General features: G+C 40.9%; 1 protein-coding gene across 7 annotated transcripts in view; it reads left to right on the top strand.

The window, feature by feature from the left end:
* LOC125466979 (opioid-binding protein/cell adhesion molecule homolog) overlaps positions 1 to 26,066 on the top strand; it is a 918,931-nt gene that overhangs the window by 348,265 nt on the left and 544,600 nt on the right. For all 7 annotated transcript variants that reach the window (XM_048562240.2, XM_059639054.1, XM_059639056.1 and 4 more), the window contains one exon: positions 9,161 to 9,393. In XM_048562240.2, coding sequence (XP_048418197.1) covers positions 9,161 to 9,393 — 233 coding nt within the window. The remainder of the gene's footprint in view (positions 1 to 9,160; positions 9,394 to 26,066) is intronic.

The raw sequence follows: 26,066 nt of genomic DNA, 5'->3' as shown, positions 1-26,066 counted from the left end.
TGAGGATAGCATCCAGGGACTGGTTTAAAGTTGGAGCTCAGAGTCTGCTTGGCATCACTTGTACATGTATCCTAATAGGAAAAAAAAGTGGAAACTGCATAACTATTTAATAAGTAAGCATGATGTGGTCATAAGTGAGCATTTTATTTTACAGAGCATTATAAAATTAAGTTTCAAGTGCAAAACTTGGATTATAGTTGCAAACTGTAGAATTTAGTATAAAGTGGTAATCAACAAAAAGACTTTAGGGACTTCAGCTCAAATGTTGAGTTGTTAACAGAAAATTTGGATACTGTGATAAGCAGATTGGGAAGATGTTCTGGATGGATGACCTTAAGATAGGCTAAATGATCATTCTTATTTGAATCTATTACATATCAGTTTTGAAAGCAGATTTGAGTTTAGGGTTTGGTCTCTAAGAGTAAATCGACTGGCATGCACACACATAATTACATTTGGAATGTGCTGCCAATCTTCCAATAAAGCAGCTAGATTCCAGAGGTCTGAGATGCCACACAATCACAGGACTGTCCTAGTACTTTAAAAAAATGAACGTTTGTGCAGAGTGGCCAGAAAGGATTATTGGAGCAGCAACTACCACTCACTAAAACCAATGGCAGCCAGACTACTGAATGGATCCTCCAAGGTATAATCTGGGAGCATAACATCAAAGTGGGAAACCTGTGATGTTGGAGTTGAAGGCAAAATAATAGATGTGAAATTCTTACATTCTCTAATATGGAATTCTTGGTGAATCAATGATAGCTGCAAGCACAGAACATTCTTGCAAAGACTTTTTTTTATTCCACTTATGGGACATGGAAGTTGTTGGCTGACCAACATTTTATTGCCTGTGATAACAAGGTGTAGAGCTGGATGAACACAGCAAGCCAGGCAGCATCAGAGGAGCAGGAAAGCTGACATTTTGGGTTGAGACCCTTCTTCAGAAAAAAAATTATTGCCCGTAACTAATTGCCCTTGAGAAGGTGGTGGTGAATTTCCTTCTTGAACCGCTGAAGCCCACCTGCTCTGGGTTGACCCATAATGCCCAGCAACCGTGAAGGAACAGGACGGTGAGTGACTTGGAGGAGAACTTGCAGGTGATGGTGCTCCCATATAAAAAGTTGCTCGTAACTTTTCATTCAAAAAGATAATCATTTAATCTATACCTATTATTCTTCAGGCACCAAGAAAATTCTCCTTAGACTCTGTCTTCAGTTCAATATTCTGTATTGCTTCTATTCCAGTTAAGATTTTGGCTGTGATAAATCCAAGTTTGGTCTGCTGAATGAGAATGGTTTCAGTTAATAGATAGTCCTTTTATATGTGAATTCCTTGAATGTTGTTAGAACTAAGTATAAACCATTTATTTACCAAACTTCAGATGCTCAGTAAAAAGTATATACTGAGTTGCAAATTGTTACATCCTGCTACATTTGCCAAAATATTCTGGAAATATTTGATGACTGCATTGGTAGAAAACAAAGGTTTGTGCTATCAAACATGCACAGAACTGAACCAGCAGCAAGATAAATTTAGAAGATAACTGATGAAAACCTGGTACGAAACATTAGTTTCCAGACACAAAGTTGCAAACTCAAATGGGGTTACTGCGATGATTCCACAATTCAAAAACAAATTGGTTGCATTATGATTGGGTGAGGAAGAATAAAATATTCACAAGGTCGTGCGTTCTGTTCAAACAGCGGGAGAATGTCACATATTTATTATTTTTAAAAAAAGATTTTTGTAGTATCTCAGCACATCAGCCTCATGGAACATCATGGTAGCATACTTGTGAGGAGAAAGAGGTCTCGAGGGAGTGAGATTTCTGTGGGAGCTGTTGATAGTTTCAGCTCCATCATGCATTTTGTTGCAGGTATTATTGCAACATTGGGATATAAAGTTCTAATTGCACTACATGCTGACTCAGAACCCATGCAATGTAGCACAGCGGCTATGCCACAGTGGTTTAATGTACCACTTAGCCTTGTGACTGCAACTCCCACATCCGGATTGGAGCTCAAACTCCAGGTTGACATATAAGTATTATGCAAAGTGAGAAGTGCCTTGTTTACATGTTACGACTTTCAATGAAATCTTACGTGCTTTCTCAGGTGAAAGTTAAAATAAAAATCCTGTGCTACTGTTTCAAAGAAGAGCAGATAAGTTCTTTCAGCTCTCCTGGCCAATCCTTTATCCCTCAGACAACATACAGCCATAGATTCATAGCCACAAGATCTAGAAACAGACTGTCTAATCATTATACGTTACTGTTTGTGGAATGTTGCTGTGTCCAAATTGGCTGCCAGTTTTTTAATAGAAAAGTTAATGTAGCTACACCTTAAAACTGGGGAATGGCAATTAGTTGATGCTTTTTAAGAGACTAACAATAAACTGGGCAAAATTGTTCAGCCACTTGTGCTGATTCACACCTTGTGGGAAATTTCAGGCTTGTCACGAATCTTTGGACATTAATCTACCAGCAGCATCTGGACCACCCTAGATTATCACACCCCTGAACACTATGTGCAATTTAGCATGGCCAGTCCACCAAACCTGCACATCTTTGGACAGTGGGAGGAAACCGGAGCACCTGGAGGAAACCCACGCAGACATGGGGAGAATGTGCAAACTCCACACAGACAGTCACCCAAGGCGGGAATCGAACCCGTGTCCCTGGCGCTGTGAGGCTGCAGTGCTAACCACTGAGCCACCGTGCTGCCCCAATACTGGTAATTTTCTCCAGTAGCTGCACAAACCAATAACACTACGACAGCTCTTTGCTAAACGAGATAGAGCACAATTCTGAGCCATAGATCTAATTAAAAGGAATGTTAAAATTGGAGCAGTTTGTAATAAGAAAGGTAATAGTGTGAGTCTTCATATTATACTAACCACTGACTATACCAACCTGACTGAAGGCAAGACTGTAAACTTTCCTTGAGAGTCTTTTGTAGGGCAGAAGATTATCCCTTACAGCAATTATGGACTAAAATGATCATGAAATGTTTTATCATGCAATTGACATTAAAAGATGAAGAGTGAAAAATACATTCACGACCATGTTGGATATGTTTTGAAGATGAGAATTTTTTTTTTCATATCATTGGAAAGATCAGAACTCTAGTACAAATTGGATGATTCATTCAAAAAGGGTACAGCCATGAAGAGCTGAATGGTCTCCATTTGCACCGTATAATTCTGGCACCATCATATATTGAACTAAATTATTTTTGTCAAAAAATGCCAAGAGAACAAAGCATTCTAATCAGCAGGGATTAAGTTAGAAATAGCTCAATGGCGTAAGCAAGGGATAGTCATGGACAATCAAGCAGGTGTTTTTAGCGAGGCACATAGAAAACAGTTTAAAGAAGCTGATTATATTGCGGCAGTGCCTGATGGCTTTACAGATATAATTGAGAATGGAATTATATTTGTGGATGGTTGGTTATAGGAAATGAACTCCTTGTTGGCTTTGAATTTGGCAATTATTTAGCAAAAGCTATACTGGTTGAAATCCTGCATTTCTTTAGGGACAAGATTTAATGGATGAATAAAAGATTAAATTAATAAGAGTTTCTTTACTACTGAAACATGTTTTTGTTCAAAAAATGTACAATGGATTTTTATTGTTCAAGATGTGGATCACTTGGTCCTCACCTCATTGTGAAAACAGTAGGTATCTACTTAATTCAGTTTAGTAATGAAGTTGTTTTTTATATATCTTGTGGTTTAACATGAAATAGCAATTGCAGACAATTAAAACAGAGGCTAATCATTTTGAAGGTTTCATCATATGTATAGTGTAGAACATAGATTGAGAAATCTTGTGTTATGAGAAGATAAATTAACATTTACTAAAGATTGCAGTGTACTTTGGGAACCTCTGGACCCATATGTGACTATTAAAATCAACAACAGCTTTTATATTTTTCGATGGGATCGTTATGCTCCCCTTTCAAAAGTACAAGGTCTCAAAGTTGCTGTCTTAATCCTCAAGAACTAATTTGCACTGTCATGCAGAAAATCAACATTGTGGTTTATGTCCAAGGCAATAATAGTTCTTCCTCAGTGGTCCCATTGGCCTGAAAGTTTGAAAAGGTTGAGAGGGTCTCTGCATTAGTGCAGGTCATATTGGAGGTCTAACTATGGATGCCCTGTTCCTGAAGCTAACAACAATAATTTTCACTGGAGATGGGGGTTTGTGTCAGGAGAATGAGGAAGGATGGCAGTTTGCACCTTTGTGAATTGGACATAGCCTGGCCAAAACATGATTATGGGCTTCACATTTTCAAAGGAAAGGACAAAACCTACCGGAGTTCTTTGGAGAGGTTGCACCCCCTTTTAGAGAGATTGAAGAACACCTTTGGGAAGTTCAGATCCTTTTAAGGATCATTGAGTAGACTTGAATATGTGCAAAAAAGTGGATACGTTCACTCTACATATTAACCTAGCAAGGGATTTAAATCCTCTAGGTTTTCTTTGAAAGATCTTGCTTTTTTTTAAAAGGACTATCAGTGTTTGCTGTTGTATTCTGTCATTTTTTTAGTTTATGAGATCCAGGCACAGTTGTCTTGACCTACATTTATTTCCCACCATGAATTGCACTGGAGAAAGTGGAGCTGCCATCTTGAACCATTGCAATCCTGGTGGTGTGATCATCCATAGTGCTGTTAGGAAAGAAGTTCCAGAGTTTTAACCCAGCAAGAGTGAAGGAACTATAAATTTCACGTAACAGTCACTGACTGGGACATGTGTGACATCAATGTTTTTTGGTAGTTATCAGCCCAAGTCTAGATGCTGTTCCACTCATGCTGGGTGGAGACAAGGATAGTTTCAGTTTCTGTTGAAAGGCAAGTCAGGTAGCTTACATTATAGGGTCTGAACTGAATGACTGATTACACAAGATTCACAGTGGGATAACTGTCAGTTCATAGTTTGTTGACATCTCTGAATGGACATAAAGTGTTTGATATGGGTTGATGAATGCAAAGGTTTAGAATAGATTAAGTTGTTTTTTACATGGACAATTTATCACTTGATACTTAGGCCTTTACTTTATTTTAAATTAGTATTGGCCCTGAAGTCAGCCCATGTTGGATGTGTTGAGTGAATCGGCATGAAAAGTAAAAGGATACCTACAATAGGGTGGAGCACATGGGTTGGCATTCACCAGCGCTAAGTCAACATAGAGGTTTTAAGATGGCATGTGGATGGGCAAGAGTGCATCTGTTAGCGTGGCATGAGGACCTGGGTCAAGGGCATAATTTAGAATATAGAGTTGAGGTGGATTTGTGAAGAAGAACATAGCCTGATATAAAGCGTATGTGAGGCTGTAGGGGTGGATGGATGGAATTGGTTGTCATGAATAGGGCAGGAGGAACGTGCAGGGGGTGAGGCCTGGAGGCACATTTTTAATTACTTTTTTTTCCCAGCTGGAACAAAGCATATGTTCTGTGTTCTCTCCAGCAGCAAAACCGTGCTTTCAGACATCCTGGGTTTACCCACTAAACTCCATGTGCCTGTTGCTGCATTGTTTTCAGAGGTGGCTAGCTCAACAGCTTCAACATGTTTTAATGTATCAATGTATGACAGGCATCCATAAGCAAGATCCCGTCACTGATTGAACCCAATGGAAATATCAATCAGGGAGGTATAATGCGGACAGCTAACTCTCTGTCACCCATTTTACATGACTGCACATAATCCACACCTACTCTTGTGATTTTATTTATTCACTCAAGTGTAAGTAAATTGATGTGGACAAACACAATTCTTTGCCTTTAAAATAAGTCTTACAATTCCTCCAACACTTTGAGCTGAAGTCAGACATGTTTCATCCTGACCACATTGTTTAATAGTAATGAACTCAGTTGTTACACAATTACACCACACATATATTTAAGGGGAAGCAAGAGAAACATTTGATTTCATAAGACCATAAGATATAGGAGCAGAATTAGGCCATTCAGCCCATCAAGTCCACTCCACCATTCAATCATTGCTGATATGTTTCCGAGATAACACAATGCAGCTTGATGGCTTAAACATGGAATTCACCAGTTTTAAAATCTCCCCACCCCTGGCCTCATCCTATTTCCAAGCCTGCTTCTCATCACCAACTCCTTGACCTGACACAACCTGGCCATCATCTCTCCCACCCATCTGACACTCCTACCTCACTGACCAATCCCCACCACATTGCCTTCCCCAGCCCCACCCCTCCCCTCTATTTATTTCCCAGCTCCCTTCCCCTGCCCCATTTCTGAAGAAGGATCCTGACCCAAAATGTCAACTTTCCTTCCCCTGATGCTACCTGATCTGCTGTGTACCTTCAGCTCCATACTTATGTTATCTCTTACTCCAGCATATGTAGCTTTTGCTATCTCTGAAATATTTCTGATATATCTTCTCCCTGTCACCCTTGATTCCCTTACCAATCAAGAACCTATCTCTCTCAGTCTTAAATGCACTCAATAACTTGGCTTCTGCCACTTTTTGCGGTAGTGAATTCCACAGATTCACCACCCTTTTGGCTGAAGAAACTCCTCCTCATCTCAGTTCTAAAGGGTCATCTCTTCATGATGAGGCTATTTTCTTGGTTCCTAGTCTCTCTTACTCGTGGAAACACCTTTTCCACATCCACTCTATCCAGGCCTCTCCGTATTCTGCAAGTTTCAATCAGGTCCACTCCATCCTTCCTTCTGAACTCCATCAAGTACAAACCCAGAGTCTTCAACTGGGCATCTAACAACAAGTTCTTCACCCCCAGGGTTCCTTCTTGTAAGCCTTCTCTGGATACTCTCCAATGAAAGCATATCTTTCCTTAGATATGGGGCCCTAAACTGCTCAAAAAGGAATAGATCATCATGATAATAGATTTCATTGAGGAATGATAGGAGGATCCCCAAGGGGAATATTAGCATCAGCAATATATTGAAGACCTCTGCTGTAGAACCTGGCACACACGCAGCTACTCTGTCCCTGCACAGCTGAAACAATAGCAGCTGCCAGTAATGTAGAAAATTGGCCAGATATGTCCTGGAGGACAAACACAACCTCACCGATTCTTGATCATCAATAAAATCATGGAAGGGGTTTTCTCTGGTGCTATCAAGCAGCAACAACTTCCTTGTTGATAGATAATAAAATGTGAGGCTGGATGAACACAGCAGGCCAAGCAGCATCTCAGGAGCACAAAAGCTGACGTTTCGGGCCTAGACCTTTCATCCTTGGTGACCTTAGTTTGGGTTCCCTCGGGCCAACCCCGCTCCTGATTTCATTCCAGTCAAACATCAACAGAACAACTAAATGTGAGAAGTGAGGAAAGAGTGACAGCCCTTGACATCAAAGTTACAATTAATCAAGCGTAGTATCAAGGAGGCCGACCAAAATTGGGATCAATCTGAGTTAAGGGAAGCGCCCTCTGTTGGTTAGAGTCATATCTGGCATGGAATAAGATTGTTGTAGTTATTGGCTGTCATCTCACCTCCAGGATATGACTGCAGGCATCATCTACAGTTACTTTGTCAATTGATTTTCCTTACATCATTAGCTTAAAGTGGGAATGTTCACTGCTGTTTGCATAAAGTTCAGCACTGTTTGTAACTCCTCAGATATCGAAACCATCTGTCTGAAAATGCAAACCAACCTAGGAAAATCCAGATTTGGGCTGACATGGGGCAAGTGGGATTTCTGTCACACAAGTGCCAGGCAATGACCATCTCCAACAAGACAGAACCTAACCATTATCCCATGACAGTCGATTATATTACCACTGCTGAATCCCCCAATGCCAACATTCTTTGGGTGAAATTGACCAGAAACCGAAATGGACCAGCTTTAAATTTTTGGGTTTACAGAAGAGGCCAGAGGCTAGAAATCTTGCAGTGAGTAACTCAACTATTGACTCCCAAAGCCTGTCCACCATCTACAAGATACACTTCATCCACCACCTACATACGCTAGCAGCAGTGTGCACCATGTAGAAGACACTGTGACAATTCACGAAAGATCCTTAGACAGCACTGTTCCAATGCATGGCCACGATCATCTAGAAGGACAAGGGCAGCACGTGCTTGAGAATACTACCACCTGTAAGCTGTCAACCTCTCCACCTATCTTCTCGTCTATCCATCTCCTATCCGCCTCCCCCTCTCTCCCTATTTATTTCAGAATCCCCTTCCCCTTCCCCATTTCAGAAGAAGGGCCTAGGCCTGAAACATCAGCATTTCTGCTCCTCTGATGCTGCTTGGCCTGCTTTGTTCATCCAGCTCCACACCTTGTTATCTTTGAAACTGTGCTGTCATGCCTTCCCTGCTGCTGCATAAAAATCTTGGTAACTCCCTCCCTGTCAGCACAGTGGGGGCGCTTTGACCAAATGGACTGTAGCAACTCAAGCAGGCAACTCACCACCACCACCACCTTAAAGACAATTAGGAATGGCAACTGATACAGTCCCACCCAGCAAAGCCTACGTCTTCCGGATGAATAGGGAAAACGAAACAGCATTAAATAGTTGGAGAGAGAAGCCATTTCTAGGCTGTCTGTCCAACTTCGTTCTACACATTAATTCAATGTGTGTAAATAACTGGATCATGGAATTGTATGCTCCACATTTTTATTTTGCTTTTTGTGCTTTTACTTTCATCTGCCTCCTCCTGCACTACCTCAGCATTTTGCATGTTCTCTGTCTTTCGTTCCTGTCATTATGCTTCCAAATATCTCAGGCTAATATATGCCTCATATTTAACTAACCCCTGATTCCAATTGTGCACATTACAGTGAATTAAATAGCATCTCAATTTGCTCCTTCCACAGATTTTGCCTGACTGGAATAAATCCAGCATTTACTGATCATATACTTGCTGACCAACATTCAAAGTCATTGTGTAATTCATCATCAATAGGTGTCCGCTGGTTGAAAGTGATTTGTCCTTTGTGTGGATGCAGTTCGCCATTACTTAAGGATACTAAATATGCCAATAAAAACAGAAAACCTCAACTGGTGGTTCTGTATAGCTCCGTGATAAAGCTGCATAAGTTGCCATTTTAATTATTGAGGAGATGGCAACACATCCTAAACAATATTTTATTTTTATTGTCCATGAGTCTTCAATATTCTGATGATTGTTTTTCTTTTATGATCTAATTTCAGGTGCTCTATTGACAGTGGAGTGACTCGTGTGGCATGGTTGAATCGCTCCAGCATCCTCTACGCTGGCAAGGATAAGTGGTCACTAGACCCTCGGGTGGTTATTGTGACGAATAGTAAAACAGAATACAGCATTCAGATAGTGGGTGTAGATGTGTACGATGAAGGCCCATACACTTGCTCTGTCCAAACTCACAATCATCCCAGGACATCGAGGGTATACATAATTGTACAAGGTAAGGTCAGATTATGCTTATTCCTGACAATTTTACACAACTGAGTAGGAAGACAAAATGGTGCAGAATTAAAATTTAATAAAAGGTCATAATAATTATCCTATTCAGAAGAATTGAAGGATTTCCAAATTTGGTTCAGTAATTCAGCATCATTCGTTTTCTGAAAAAGATTCAAATAACCATTAGCTTGAATTGTGAACTGATTTTTAACAAGTCTAATAAAGCTATTATTTCCTTGCAAATTTTTTTTTCTGCTCTGAGCAAATAATTTCAAACAATTTTTAATGATAATCACTTACATGACTTCCACCAAATACAATTTGGAATTTTTCTATCAGAGTAATACAGTTTGAAAAGTTATGTTTTTAGCGAAGAAGCGAAGTAACCTTACAGGGTTGGAATATACCAGAAATGAATGGTGATTTTAAGGTTTCTTGATACAGATGTACGTCTCATGACTTTTTATTTTTTGTTATGAGCCGTATGTAACCTTGACATGAGATAATATGTATTGTTCTTGTCTTGGAAGCCCCTATCATTCAAAGACAGTAGGATGATACATAAGTATTTAAAGTTGAGATTTCATGTCATGTAAAGTCACAACAGGTTGATATTGTTTAGTTTTATGTTAACCATGGCAGTGGTCAGAATACTGGAAATAATCACACTAATCTCTGGCCAGAAATGGGAAAACCAAGTTGAGACTTCCATCCTGATTGTTTATCCTTTGGGAATTGCATATATAAAGTATGATGTAAGGTCAGGGTCAAGTTTGGATTTCATCCCATTATCGCTGTACAGCTGGCTGTCTGAAATTGTCTTGGCTTAGGCATGTAACCTGGTCACCTATAAAAGATCTGGAGAGCTCTCTAATCCTTTGGATATGTACCCCTTCAGGAGAGAAGAAAGAAGAATATGTTTTAATCCCATAACACCCTCTATTGAAATGTTTCTCATTTCTTCTGCACTAGTCACCATGCTTTTTCAGGATTGGGCTTGAGAACTGCAATGGTGTAAGTTTCACAACACTCAGAGGGTGCATGCATTGGGATCACATGAATTTGCATTTAGACATCGAAGTGTGGAGACCAGTCACCAGTTTTCTTTTTCAGCATTGTTATTCCTTATTTCCTGCATTAGAACAGTGTCTAAAGTTCATTTATTGGGATTCAGTTGGGATATGTTTAGATCCAAACAGCTTGGATAATAAAAGCATATCCCTCGTCACTTTTTTTTATTCTTCACATTTTTTCCTGATGTTTTCTTTTGATGCAGATGGAAAGAATTCTCTGCTACATATTTCAGAGCATTATCCTGGGTTGAGGATGTTGTGAGGACAGCATAAATTTGTAGGAGAGGACAGGATTTGTTGATAAGATCGAATAGATTCAACATTTAAATTGATAGCTGACAATTCAGCCATATTTTAATAAGTTGGTGAAGAGAGCACAGCTGGAAATAGAGATAAAAGGTTCTACTTGTGTCACAGATTGTGATATTTAGCGTGTTTGTTCTAGGAACATAGTATTAATTAAGAGATTTAGTATAAATTTGCAGATTTACATAATTGAACACATTTTCTGCACAGTTATTTAGCCCACAGCATTTGGCTTCCATCCAGAAGTATTTACTTTGCTTCTCTGTTTTTTCCTTAACTTAATATCTTTGTGTCTTGATTCTAATTTTGTAAGTCTACTCTGATAAGCGTGTTTAAGGAGATGAAAAACAAGTCAGAAAGAAATCTGATTCATTACAGTTATTGATGCTTTATCCAGTAGCAGTGGATCTTGAATGAGCAGGACTGTTATGCTCTGGTCTGTAATGTTAGGATAGATGCACCGATGTGAGCAGTACAAGCTAAGGAACTTCAACTGTGATCCAGACATTTTAGCTGCAGTACTGCCTGATAACTCAGGAAGGTTTGAGTTGAGAAATTTGGAACTGTATTCCGTCAGATTTGTCTAGATTGGAATGGCATTTTTGTCTGCTGAGATGTCCTTTTTGGAACATACAAAACTTGTTCAAACAAAAAGTTCCCATGAGATGTCTCAATTAAACAACAAAGTTTGTTAGAATTCTTGGAGACAGGCTGTTTAAACAAGATACTCAGACAATAGGATCTGAACTGATAAAAATGCAGAGCTTACATTGGGGAATTAGGGTGGGGTGGTGATAAACGATCAAACTTGCTGCTTTTGTCAGCTACTGGAACCCCGTGATAATTTGGGTGACCAAGTCAACTGAAGTGAAATAACAGCACATTGGATGCACATGGAGACACACTGCTGACCACAGAATGGAAGCAAAGATGCACGTTCATGAAAAAAATGTACCAAGGAAGACGCAAGAGGACAAACCCAGGCTTTGTCTTCAATACAATTCAACAAATAATGGAGAAAAGGTGTCCCATAATATTTTGGACGTCAATATCAGGGACCCATTGATAAAATACTGGACAGTTTGTCAACCTGTTGGTGACAAGCCGAGTTTAGGACAAAATCAACTTATTTCTAAGACTGAATTCCTTTGGGCAGTTAATCTTATCACAAACCTATTGCTAACGGCTTTAGGGAGATCCAAGAAATCATTAGAGGCTGGTATGATGGCTCAGTGGTTAGCACTGCTGCCTCACATTGCCAGGGGCCCGGGTTTGATTCCATGCTTGGGCAACTGTCTGTGTGGAGTTTTTACATTCTGCCTGTGTATGCGTGGGTTTCCTCTGGATGCTTCAGTTTCCTCTTGCAATCCAAAGATGTGCAGGTCAGGTGGGTTGGCCATGATAAATAGCCCATAGTGTACAGGGATGTGCAGGCTAGGTGGATTAGCCATCGGAAATGGAGAGTTGCAGGGATGGGGGATGGTTCTGGGTGGGATGATCTTTAGAGGGTTGGTGTGGGCTGAATGGTGTACTTTCACATTGTAGGGATTTGTGATTCCAGTGGGGGCAGTGGTATGTATTGTCTGATTTTTCTCAACCTGGGACTCCTCTCTCAAACTGCAGGGTTTTGTTTTCATTCACGAGATGTGGACATCACTGAGCTGGCCAGTGTTTATTGCTGCCCCTAGTTCTTTTTAGTGGTGCAGGAAAATGTCTCCTCACAAAGTTTTTTGCCTAATTTTAGCATTGTTAGATCTGAAGGAATTTTATTTTTTGGAAGGTGCACTTTTGATCTTGTTTAAATTTAAAACATAAAATTTAGCTTGCAATTTGAATATTGAGAGAAGTGGTTCTAGAAAAATAAAGTGCTCATCAACTACTTGACAGAACCTCTCAGTAAATCAAAAATGTTGGAGTTCTGAATCATAGAGGCAGAACTTAATATTTCTCTCCATTCCCAGGAGTGAGCTGGGGGTGGTGGGGGTTCATTTAATCAGGGAGGAAAGTGTGAGTTGGAGAGTCTGTTGGCTTCCTGACTCCATTTGATTAATTCCAGAGTGGGGAATTATCTCCAGGCTCAAGGAAAATTGAGATGTTTAAGCAGCCAAATAAGGTCAACTTATCAGCCTCATCCTCCTGACCCACACTTCACCCCTCTACCTCTGCCATGACCATCAAGCTGACCCAACCATACAAGGATTTGCAGGAGTTGCCTTGAGGAGCTTTCCCCCAAAACTCAGTGAATTCCAGGCATCTGTGTTTGTTTATCTTTCAGAGCCTTTGACAGGACTTGTAGTGGCCGCCACTCCGGATGACATGGTTAGGTCTGAGCATTTGATTGACCAGCAGCTCTTGTGTTGCTTTCACCTGGAAAGTCCTGGGAAGGCTGATGACCGCCTGTTTAGATGTCTGTTTAGATTTAAACTGCATCAAGGCTCCCAAAATGTCTCATTGTACAGGCCCACACTTTGACTGACTTGTGTGAATCTCATTATGGAGTGCACTGACATTCTCAATACGTACTTTTGAGCACTAATGATACATGAACAGCATTAACAAATGCATAGTCCAAGACTGAAAACAGTATCTGTTTGATATTAACAACGGTGAGCCAAATTTTGTAATCAAGAATTCAATCTTCAATCGCTTGAGTTTTACCCTCTATGTGGCACTGTTTGAATCCTTCCGTGAGTTTGTTGCCGTTGAAAGTTATTTGTTCACAACTTAAGATGTTCTGAAATTATTTGCGAAGACTTAGAATGATCCATTCTTAACCATCTTGCTAAAATAGCTTGTATGACATGGACTAGCAACGAGAGGATTAATTCATTTTGTAGAGAGATCAGTATTTGCCCTGGTTTAAAGAGGAGAATGGAATCTATGTATAATCCATTTAGACAATTCCGTTATAACTTTCTGAAGGCATCAGGCTCTGACATTGAGTGCAATATATCAAAAAATAAAATCATTATCTAATCTGGGTTTAATTTCAAGCTGCTGATGGCTATTGATTGAGATGAAACCTCCTGGCGGCTTTACGAGTTGGTCACTTAGAGCTAACTGGGCAGTGCATTTTGAATCTGCTGTGAATCATGACATGCTGAAGACGGAAGTCATCGCTCAATATTTGCACATTGCTGAGAAAATGGATACACTAATTGAATTTTGAAAATTGTTTCCAACTATTTTGCAAAATTACATCAAAAAAAGATGTAATTCTGTAGGTGGCTGTGTGACATGAGCAACGCGTGGCAGAATTAGATGACAAGTGCCGTGAAACCCATCTCAATGTCAGGGTTCTCTCCGTTCACTTTCCATGCTTTTCACAAGTGGCGTAGTGAGATACGCATGAGACAGTGGTGTGATGCCAATTCACAGGGGTTGACACTTCTTTATGTCTTGTTAATCCACAACTCTCCTTATTAATGTTCAACCTCCCATTTTACCAAACTTGCCAAACAAGCTAGAGATCAGGAAAACTCAACAAGGAAACCAGAGACTGCACTTGATGGATTCTACTCACCATTTGAGCTGAACGACCTCCATAATTGGACAACATCTGGGCACAATCCACAAGCACTAACCACATGCACCCTTCATCCACAGACACTGGCATCCAACATCAGCCAATCCATCACAGCCATCATGTCACTTCTCCGAGATGACAACAGCCGCTTAGGACATGCAGACTTGCATTGCAGGGCATGCCAGTTATTAGCATTGAGAGCGGGAATGCTTTGCAAACAGTTCCACAACGTGCATCTTAGGACTGCTCATTTGGTCCGTGAGCACCAGGTCATTTTGCACAAACTGGCATGCGCACACTATCCATGCAAAACCTTGCCTTGTTTGCTCTGCCTGTTAGCCTCTGGGAACTCTGTTCAGTGAGAGCTGAAGTCTTCACTAATGCACAGAGAGGCTGCTTATCACCATTGACATTATTGAGCTGTCCTTGGAGGGGGAGTGGACAAGGCAGGGATTGGATTGGGTGTGGACAGTAACATCATGGTAACCAGCACGCTGAGACAACAATCTAATACATACAGCATGTGCATGCTACTTGGATGGCAAACACACATACATTACACCAAATTACCATGTCATAAACTGACGTGGCATTGCCCTCAGTCCAGTCAAGGGTGGTTGCCGACAGTCAGGGAGTCCTGGTTCCATCAGTCAGGAGCATAGGGGCTTCAAAGCAATCAGTTGTCCATTTGGAAGCTCACAGCCAGGAGATCTGTCCACTGACTTGTTCAGGAGAGTTCACTGGTCAATCTTTAAGGATAGCACAAGAGTTTCGGAGAATTGCATATAGCTATTTGGGGAGCGGCACACACAGCAATCAGGCATCTTCTCAGTCATATCTAGAGGATGTTTATCACAGTCAGTCAAAACTCTGGGGTAAGTGCAGTCCTGGGGGTCCATCTATTGACCTTTCAGGATTATTTTAGTGAAGGGCCTGGGGGGAACGGGGGAATGATGGAAGAAATGGGAGACTGTATGCTGGTTGTGAGGGGTGGGTAGGGTGGGGGAAAAAAGAAAGCAGAATTATAAAGGTGAAGCTCAAATTGAATGGATGGAATCTGGAATAGCATTGGAGGGCGTGGTAGGTTGCAGGAAGGGAGTGTTATTGACACTGACTCACACAGGAGGAGCATAAACGAGCAGGGGAATCATTCCTAAAGTTCAAGGCCAGTGTTCAGGGGGTAGGGAGGACATTTGTAGGTGAACTTCATTGTGTTGGGTTTACTTTGGGAGAGTGTAGATGGGTCAAAGTGGGCTGTCGGAGTAGTGCAAGATAATAGAGAGATAGAGGTTCTGTCAAGGGGAGGTAGCAAACGTGCAGGGCACAGGGCTGATAGTGTCAACTGCAAGCTGTGTTTCCTGCCATCGCTTTCTTTTCTCCAGATGCAAAGTGCTCAAGAAAATAGCTGGAATTATGCCCAGAATGGATGGAGTGTCAAGTTGATAGGTGAAAGCATAGGATTGAAGTTTGCTGGACACCACAATACGGAAATGACAAAAACATGAAGCCACCATTTGCAAAGCGCAGCTCCATTGGACTTGCAATCAATACATCACTCATTTCCTGGGCTGCATGAGTGGGAGGCTGTCCTTTCCCAGTAACTGAGAAGGTCACTGAAGTGCTGAATTCAAATGTGCCTGGCTCCTTGTAAGGAGTGATGGGTGACATGTTTGGGATCTCTTAGCTTTGCACCCACAAATACATCAGGATAGTGACCGATGTCATCTCTGTGAGGTGTCCCTGGTTCATTTCATTCCCGTGAAATGAGGCAGTGCTACAGCCTGGGTTTGGACTCAAAAATCTCAAGGTGCCACTGACTGGACAAATATTGCACCAAGAAGACTGAATCACAACACTAAGGAATTCATCAACAAGAAGGGGTTCTTTTCCATTCATATTCACGTGATCTGTGAGCAGCGTTGTCACCTCAAGAGCTGTGTGCCCACTACCCTGGCAGCTGCCATGGCTCATACATCCGAGAGCATACTTGTACATGTTTTACTTTTGAGGTGCCTTACATGGCTGGTACCTGGGGGCCGGGGGCTATGTTCTGAGATTGTGACTGATGAAAGCATTGTGCAGCCCTCCGACTGATGTGGAACTCAGACTTAATTCCACCCACACAATGGGGCTGTTGAAGATCTGTTTCCACTGCTTGGACTGGTCTTGGCAGAGCCTTCAGTAAGGTCCAGATATAATGTGCTGCATCATCTTGGTATTCTGCGTGTGTACTGTGCTCAACTGGAGCAGACAATGTGGAGCATTTGGGAAATTAGGAAATGGGAGCACTCTACTGAAGACAAGGAGGATGAAGACAGGGAGGGCAAAGCTATATTTTTCCCATGACAGAGCCCAGTTGCAAAGGGGAGCTACAAGCCAGACAGAATCTCATTGACATCTGGTTACAATAGAGAGCTGAGTGCAGCGCACATTTATTGCTTGTTGCATTTTTTGATCACCATGTGAAAATATGGTTTGCATTTTCAGCCTTTGTTGGGTTTTTTTTTCTGTTCCCTTCTTCCTTCTATAACTAGAAGTTATTATTTACATTTGGAGTTGTCTGATTAATGCATGTGATTGTCCAAAAGGGAAACATGACAGGATGCAGTCTACAATGGGCACTGAGTCAGGGTGGCACTGACTACAGGGTATTGAGATAGGATTTAGCAAGGGATATATAATGTGTGTGGCTTAGATGGTGATGAGACTGAGAGAATGGTGCTGTATGTGCAAGAGAGTGTCAGCTGTGCCAGCTATGTGCCATGAGTAGCACGGCCTTGTTGTTATGGTGTGATATTGCTAGCAGATGCGCAGTTGTGCAGGACATTGGTGACACCTAGAATACTGTGTGCAGTTTTGGTCTCCTTTTCTGAGGAAGGATGCTCTTGCTCTTGAGGACATGCTGCAAAGGTTTACCAGGCTGATTCCGGGGATAGTGGGACTGACATATGAGGAGAGATTGACTGATTGGGTTAGGATTGTGTTTGCTGGAGTTCAGATGAATGAGGGAAGAATCTCATCGAGCTTATAAAATTCTAACAGGACTGGACAGGGAGGATGTTCCCAATAGTGGATGTGTCCAGAACCAAGGATCACAAAATGAGGATTCGGGGTAGATGATTTAGGACGGAGACGTGGAGACATTTCTCTACCCAACGAATGGTGAGCCTCTGGAATTCATTCCCACAGGAACCAGTTGATGCCAAAACATTGAATATATTCAAGAGATGGCTAGATATTGTACTTGGGGTGAAAGGGATCAAAGGTCATGGGGAAAGAGCAGGATTAGGTTAATGAGTTGGACTTTCAGCAATGATGATAATAAATGGTGAAGCAGGCTTGAAGGGCCTAATGTCCTCCTGCTGCTCCTGTCTTCTATGTTTTCAAAGATTACATGTGCACAAGGGATACTGGTCTTTGGGCAGATATACATTGAGTGGGAATAGTACATGGTAAGATGGGGTGGAAATCAGTTGTGAGGGATGCCATGGGGTGAGGTGTGTAATTAATGCAGCAACTTGATGGAGTACGGTCACAAAACCCATTGGGTCTCATGGTGAACAATCCTCAAAAGCTCAATGCAACTTGGACTTGGACAACAAACATAAGATTCAGCCCATAAAAAAACTTAGGAGCCCATTGACTTATTGCCAGATACAAATCCTACCACAATAATAAATTTTAAGTAATGCAAATATTTCAGCTCCATGAAAGATAAGGAGTAAAGCTTTCCATCCTGGGATAGGACTCCAGAGGTGGGTTTCAATGTGGATCCTGGCCTCGCACTATGCCATGAGGAATCATGCGACATTGATTTTATGTGAATTGGACAATTACAGGCATGAAAGTGTGCTTGCCATTTAATTTAGGATTTGTGGGCTTTCTTTCAAGAATTTCTTCCCTCTATCCCTGATTTCAACCTCTGCAACACACCCCTGTACATAAATAACTTTCTACATTGAGTTTATTGCCGCTTCAATACTGTACACCACCTTGTGAATCCTGCATCATTTACAAAGCTGTGTTACTTTCAAAGATATTATTTGAATAGTTCATGGCCACCAGCACCTGAAGAGAGAGGGTTACATCTCGTTATTTGTAATGTACAATATGCCTCAGGCAAATTTGTAGCAAATCTCATGGACTATGGAGAGATTGTGTCAAAGAGCCTTCCATGAAAGGTATTGATTCAAAGTTAAATTATTACAAATAATTATGATAAATTGCTCAAGTTTTCCATGTATTTTTTGTTCACATACAGTGATCAGATAATTCCAAACATAAATATTAACTTCTAGTTATAGAAGAGAGAAGTTAATAGAAAAAAAAAGCCAACAAACGCTGAACAATGCAACCAGATGTTTGCAACAAGCAATGAATGAGCACTGCACTCAGTTCTCTATTGTAACTGGATGTCAGTAAGATTCTGTCTGGCTTGTTCAAATTGCCCATTCTGAAAGCAGTGTAAGGTACATGATGAATAAAGGGGAGATATCCTGAGAAATTACAGGAGCCGGTTTAAACAAAAGAAAGCAGTTTATCAATGTAATTCCACCATTATGAACTTCATTCCTTCACAATACCAGACTCTGCCAACGACACACAGACTCTGCAAATATGATTTTGGTTTTGTTTTTTGTTTAAAAAGCAAATTGATGGAGCGATGATGGTTAAACATTTTGTTTGGATCCACTGAAACCTGAGAATGATTAACTCCTCTTCTGCATATATTTACAAAACAAACAAGTGTATGATCATTGATAACAAAGTGTGGAGCTGGATGAACACAGCAGGCAAGCAGCATCTCAGGAGCACAAAAGCTGTTTCCACAAATTGTAAAGTCTTTCCAGTGTCTCAAGCATTGCTTTTAGATGTGTTATGATTAACATTGTCAGAAATGTTACTACAGACCTCTACAACAGGTGGGACTTTGACAAAGGCTGCCTGGCTCAGAGGTAGGGACATTACCACTGCACCGCAAGTGCCGCATCAGACATACCTTTTCTCTGACAGAATGAGAAATGGGACTCCCGCTTCCAGAAGTAAGAAACAGACAAAAAAAATTGAAGTTTGTCTGCAGGTCTTCCAGCAGCTGTGGAGAGAGTGAAAAGCAGAGTGCACATCATCTGAAACTATAACTCTCGGAGAAATCTTCTCAAACCAGAAAGTTTGGAAATGACGAGGGAGGAGTCCCTTTTACCACTCAATTGTTGAATGGGTGAGGTGAGATTATCAATCATGACTGGAGAGAAGAGTATTTGTATATATAATGTGTATTAACACCTCATTACTGCCTAAGACAACACAGTGTAGATCTGGAGGGATACAGCAGGCCAGGCAGCATCAGAGGAGCAGGAAAGCTGACATTTTGGGTCGGGACCCTTCTTCAGCTGCCTGGCCTGCTGTGTTCCTCCAGCTCTACACTGTGTTATCTCTGACTCCAGCATTGGCAGTTCTTACTATCTCTTTACAACCTAATGCCATTTTAAAGAAATGGCCATGTATGAGAATGAAAGGGAGACAGTCTTTACTAGGGTCAAAGGTGGTTTTGGTCAGTCAGGGTTTGCAGCACAGTCAGACAAGGAGCTTTTCTGATTCCTCTGTGGGCCTAAGCCAGTTTTTCCTGCAATGAGATAAAGGAATGGATTAAATCTGATGATAGTGGAATGAAGAGTGGTTATGCCTGAGCTGAAGAGGTGGTAAGGCGACTGTACTGAGAGAGTAGGAATTGCAAAGGGCATGTAGGGTTTGTAGTTTGAGAGGATGAGGCGGATGAGAGCAATTGAGCGCACATTATGCACAACAGTGAGTGTTATTCATGAGCTTTGTTGTGTGCAGTGGTGGTGTTCGGATGATTGGTAGCCCCCAGATTGTGCATTAGCAGAGAGAAGATGGTGTCACTTCCCCTTGTGTACTGCAGAAAATTATGGATCTTTTCCTTATGCACTGGGCGTCCCTGGCACACAGAGCTGGGACACAGCACTGAATGAGTTAACAATTCATGTCTTGATCTGGTGCTGAGCAAGCTATCCTTTTATCTAGGCCACATCCTGAATGTAGAAGCTAGAGCACTCCAGTATGTGGGGCTCCTTCCTAATTTGCAATATCTGAAATGCTATGCATCTGTGTTTTAAGTAAGGCATCTGTGGTGTGAATGCCAGAAGGTCCTAACATTGGTAACTAGTTTCTCCGCCCTGGCAACGTGAATCCTTAATAAAGATGTACAAGGGCCTGAGTGTGTAAATCACAGGGTGACAAACAGAAAATTAGATGAGAAAAGTCAATGGGAAACATGGTGGACTGGCTTTCTCGGCTCTCACTCAAACAAATGCAAACTGAAAATGGGGAAAATTCTGTTCAAAGTTCTGAAATTCCATGGTGCTAACAACTACAGCACGGTCTGATTAAAATTTTAGTCATCTCGCTAAATTATAGGCCCTAAGAATTTACCTGTTGGATCAATGCCTGAGCAGATTAAGTGCAATCTTTGCCAAAAAATAACAGGCCCAAAGTATTCTAATTGTCCGATGATAGGACAAATTGCTGATGCTTTTGCTGCGCAGTATATTATGACCTTAAACTCATTTATTGCATCTTTAGCTGCCTGCTTCTCTTTTTAAGCCATTAATGCCTGTCCCTAGTTTCTCCCTGCCATCTGACTTTCTTCCTATTAGTCCCCCAAGTACTGGAAGTGAGACTGAGTTTGACAATAGTAATGAAACAATTTTAAAGAAAAAAATTCAGTTGTCTCTGTGTGAGTGAATAGGTCCTCATTACTGCTGACTTATGCAGGAACCATTTGAGGTGATGCCTGATATTAAAGCCTGCCCTGCTACACAGTTTGATGGAATTAAATCCTATGCACTAACTCAAAATTTCTGAACGTGTTAGCTTTCTATTTTGACCTGGAGGATGAGATGTTTCCGTGGATACTTTTGAATTGAGGAAATGATACAGTGTGATAAAAGAGGGGACGTTCCCAGTTGGAACAGGATTGGCGATGACCTTGATCTGAATCACAGGTGGTATTACTGAAGCTGCATTTTACTTTTCAGCATATTCAGTGGAACAAAAACTCTGACATCAATTGTGTAGAGTTAACTGTCTATATTCTGAGGAAGAGTCACGGGACTCAAAACGTTAACTCTGATTTTTTCTTCACAAACGCTGCCAAGCCTGCTGAGCTTTTCCAGCAACTTCTGTTTTTGTTCTTGATTTACAGCATCTGCAGTTCCTTTGGTTTTAACTGTTTATATGTTTATCATAGAATGCCTACAGAGTGGAAGCAGGTGACTCAGCAGTCCACACTGATCATCAGAAGAGCATCCCATCAGGGACCCATCCCTCTACCCTATCCCTGTAACCCTGCATTTACCATGGTTTATCCACCTTGCCTGCATATCCCTGGACACTATGGGCAATTTAGCATGGCCAATCCACCCAACCTGCACATCTTTGGACTGTGGGAGGGAACAGGGACACCTAGAGGAAACCCATGTAGACATTGGGAGAATGTCCAAACTCCACAGAGACAGTTGCCCAAAGATGGAATCAAACCCAGGTCCCTGGTTGACCACAAATGTCAAGGTTCCTAGTCCCACGGTAAGACTCGAGGAATTAGAAATAAAACTAATGATACAGAGGGCAGTAAGATTCTGTGGGAATGACAAAAGCAAATACAGAAATTTGCTGAAAAATAGTCAATGTGCAAGGGACACAGATACAAACTGGTGAAAGGTAAATGCAGTAATAATGACATGAATCCTATTTCATATGAAGGGTAGTCAATAACAAAATACAACTTGCATAAAATAATTACTGTATTTTAACACATTCTACAGCACTTCATAAAGCAAAAGCAAAAGAGACCTTAAATAAAGAGGGCATGGTCTCAGGAAGTGATCAAAGATGATGTTTTTTAACATAGTTTTAGGAAAGCTCTTGAAGAATGTTACCAAGGTACCCAAGGGATATAGACGTCAATGTGAAGTTAGATTTGACACTGTGAACCTGTATAAGTGAGCAAAGAGTGCTGTGATCAGAGAATGAGAGTTGTATGGGACAGGGAATAAATGGCAGAATACATACAGCGTACAGGAAAATGGTTGAGAATAACGTTTGTAAGTGACAAAAGCCTGCATGAGATAGTCAGCAGAACAAAGGATTGAGTTTGAGTTAAAGTTGCCAAGGACAGCACAATGGCTCAGTGGAAGGGCAGCACAATGGCTCAGTGGAAGGGTGGCGCAATGGCTCAGTGGAAGGCCGGCACAGTGGCTCGGTGGTTAGCACTGCTGCTTCACAGAGTCAAGATTTGGATTCAAGTCCACCCTTGGGTGACTGCCTGTGTGGAGTTTGCATGGTCTCCCCCTATCTGCGTGGGTTTCTTCCAGGTGCTCTGGTTTCCTCCCATAATCGAAAAATGTGCAGGCTAGGTGGATTGGTCATGCTTAATTGCCCATCATCCTGTGATGACTAAATTAATTTTGAAGCTGCAGCTAACATTCAGAACAGCTCCTGAATTGGTTGTGCTGAAAAAAAATTGTACCATCACTTGGGTTAATGATACTCATTATTCCTAAGTATTCCTGGTCTGATTGCATCGGATCTTGCAATCAGTGGAGAAGTGACAGTTATTGTCACTAAAAACAAAGCTGCTTCACGGAGATCTGGACACTTCTGAGATATGGATTTCCCTTTCCCTGACTTCAATTTGAATCAATCAAGTGAATCCCAAATTATCCAGCAACAATGCATTGTTCCTCAAATTAATATCAATCACGTTGAAACATTCTCACAGACAGCAAAAAAGTAAAAACTACTGTTAGTTTTCTCTTTTCAAGTTAACTTTTATGTACAGTGAAACAACTGTTCAATTTTGAAGTAGGAGCTAAAATATTACGAATGTTAAAAAGTAATTTTTAAAATTTGTTGGATTTAGTACCATCAAGGAAAAACTTGAATATTCATTTAATGTGGACTTATACTTTCTAGTAGAGTGAAGCTGTTGATTGGCAACTTTGTCAGCTGTTAAATCCTACATGTACTTTTTCAAAATTGATTATATTTTCAACATATTTTTCAATGAATAAGATAGGATTTTCCCCAATCTTTGAGGAAAGATATGAGGGTCAAACAGGGATCACAATGCTAAGTAGTGGGAAAAATAGTCACTGGATCTCTGTGATCCCTGAAGTGTCTAATTTGAGGGAAAAGAGCAGATTTGCTCTTGTAGCTGGAAAACTTGTGAAGGGTACGATGAATCACAGAGGAAACAGGCTACCTTTTCAGATAACTAAGAGATGGAGTGCCTCAAGATTTGCATGCTTTCTACACCTTTGTATATCTGAAAAGGAAAATTGCTTTCAACAACTGAGCCATCATCATGGAAGAAGATCCACTTTGGCTGCAGCTGAATGTGCAGTGTGGTCAGATAGGCAAAGTATTCTGCATTCGCTGGTTTGCTTTGTATCTCCATATATCTGATCTGTTTCAGAGTCAATGCAGAGATGACGCTGATTCTTTATTAACAAATCGTTCATTATCAGTGCTTTAAACAAACCACCACAATCAACACTGGTAAAATGAAGCCATTGAACATGACAAGCCTAGGTGGAGCATTGATCTCTTGGTCTACTATCAGGAGACTCCCTCGAAGCAACTGGCCTAGTCCCTGACCCCTTGGTGGTCCCAAACCTCTGATAGTCGGCCTTAAGCAGCTACCTATTGCTCGTACTGAAAGACATTCACTCACTGAGAGCAATGTTTGGATTTCTTTAATTAGCAGTGCACACATGGATGCCAGAAGCATGTTTCAGAGAAGTGTTGAAGAGGAAACCTGACAATTATACTCTCATTATCGCTGCAAAATTTGTGCCATCGCTTCAGAAAGTGATTTTCTTTATTGCCATTGGCTTTCCTTTTCTAGGTTGAATCTGTACATATGTAACATATACTGCAGACATTTTCAAACTATTCAACAGAAAGCAAAGCATTGGAGAAAAAAATCAATATTTAAAACTGATTTTTTAATAAAAGTCTTCTCTTTTCAAGAGTCATGTTTGAAATAGCATATTAGTATTCAGATAAATGTAGTGAAGAAATGCATTCACATAACCCATTACTGAGGTTTCCCTTCAACACTGACATCATCTCCAAAGACATGTTTGAAGCAATAAATGGCTCCTGTGCTGATTAAACAAAGAAGCTGCAGGCCAAGCCATTTAATTAAAAAACAGCAGCTGTTGTCAAAAGCATTTCTGATAACTGTTGGTTATTGCGCCTGCATGATTTTTTTTCCCCCAGCATTTAGGAATAAATTTGGCTTAATTACAAAGATTGATCAGTTTTTGTTTTTGAGGTTACTTACAACTTCAGAAAAAAGATTGCTTACAGCATGCAGTCCAAATATTGTTTTTCATGATCGTTGAATGCCCAAGCCAGCCACAAGATTGAAATTCTGTATTGCTTCGGCTGACCTAAAATAAAATCAAAAGTCAGGTGACAAAACTCTAAATATGTGCTAACTTCTCAACTGGACATCATTGTTTCACTTTTTAAATGTTAGAGGAAAATACTGTATTGAAAAATAGAAAGGGGTCAAATACCTTGTGTTAAAAGAATCAGTTAATGTCTATGCTTAAAAGTTTACAAGTTCCAGAAGAGTATTTCTGACACTCGTCATCAAAGCTTGACTTGCATGACTTATGACGTAATGTGGCTATTTCCATGGCAATGTTTCAGAAGCACAGAAACAATGATGGACAAAGAAAAGACCTAATGACTTAACCATCATTTAGCATAAACTTGTCAGAACCTGTAGATTTCATCGTCTCTTCCATTTTGACCTCCTTGTCCTTGACCTTTTCAGCTGCTTCGATGAGGCCCAATTGAATCCAGAGGAAGACCATCTGATACATTCTTAAGATAGCTTGTAGTCTTCTAGAATTGATCAATTTTGAAACATCTAAGCAGGAATATGCCATTCATCCCCTTGAACCTGCTCCACCATTCCAGATTATGGCTGATTACATATCTCAACGCATTATGCCACGCTATTCCCATTTCCCTTGATGTCTTTGGTAACGAGGAACCTAACCAAGCTCTGTCTTTAATTTACTTCAAGACTGCGATTCCACAGCACCGTGGGTTAGAAAATTCCAAGTATTCACCATCCTCTGAGAGTAGACATTCGTCCTCATCCTCAGTCTGTGTCCCCTTGTTCTCGACCCCACACCAGTTGAAACATCCTTTCTCCTTCTATTTTATCCATCACATAAATAAATTTAAAATTTTCGATGTGACTACCTCCCATTCTTCTCAACTCCAGAGAAGATATGCCCTGTCACCTCAATCTTGTCTCATCGATCAAACAGCCATCCCTAGAATAAAGCTGGTGAATCTTCATCTCACTGCCTCTATTGCAAGTGTAACTTTCCTTAGGCAAAGTCACCAGAACGAGACACAATATTCCAGATGCAGTCTTAGCAGTGTTATGTACAATTAAAGCAAGGCTTCTTTTCCCTGTGCTCAAATCCATTTAGATAATGGTTAACATGCTGCTTGTCTTTGAGGTTGCTTGCTGTAGCTGCATGCTAGCTTTCAATAACTTTGAACAAGGACATCTAGGTCCCTTTGAACATCCACACTTTCCAGTCTGCCACAATTTGGGAAGTACTTGGCAGCTCCATTGCTCCTACCAAAATGGAGTACCTCACACTTACACACATTATACACCTGCTCTTGCCAACTCACTCAGCCTATCTAGATCTT

Source organism: Stegostoma tigrinum, chromosome 32 (genome assembly GCF_030684315.1).
Source record: "Stegostoma tigrinum isolate sSteTig4 chromosome 32, sSteTig4.hap1, whole genome shotgun sequence".
In the NCBI taxonomy this organism is placed as follows: domain Eukaryota; kingdom Metazoa; phylum Chordata; class Chondrichthyes; order Orectolobiformes; family Stegostomatidae; genus Stegostoma; species Stegostoma tigrinum.
This window is presented reverse-complemented; position numbering and strand designations above follow the sequence as displayed.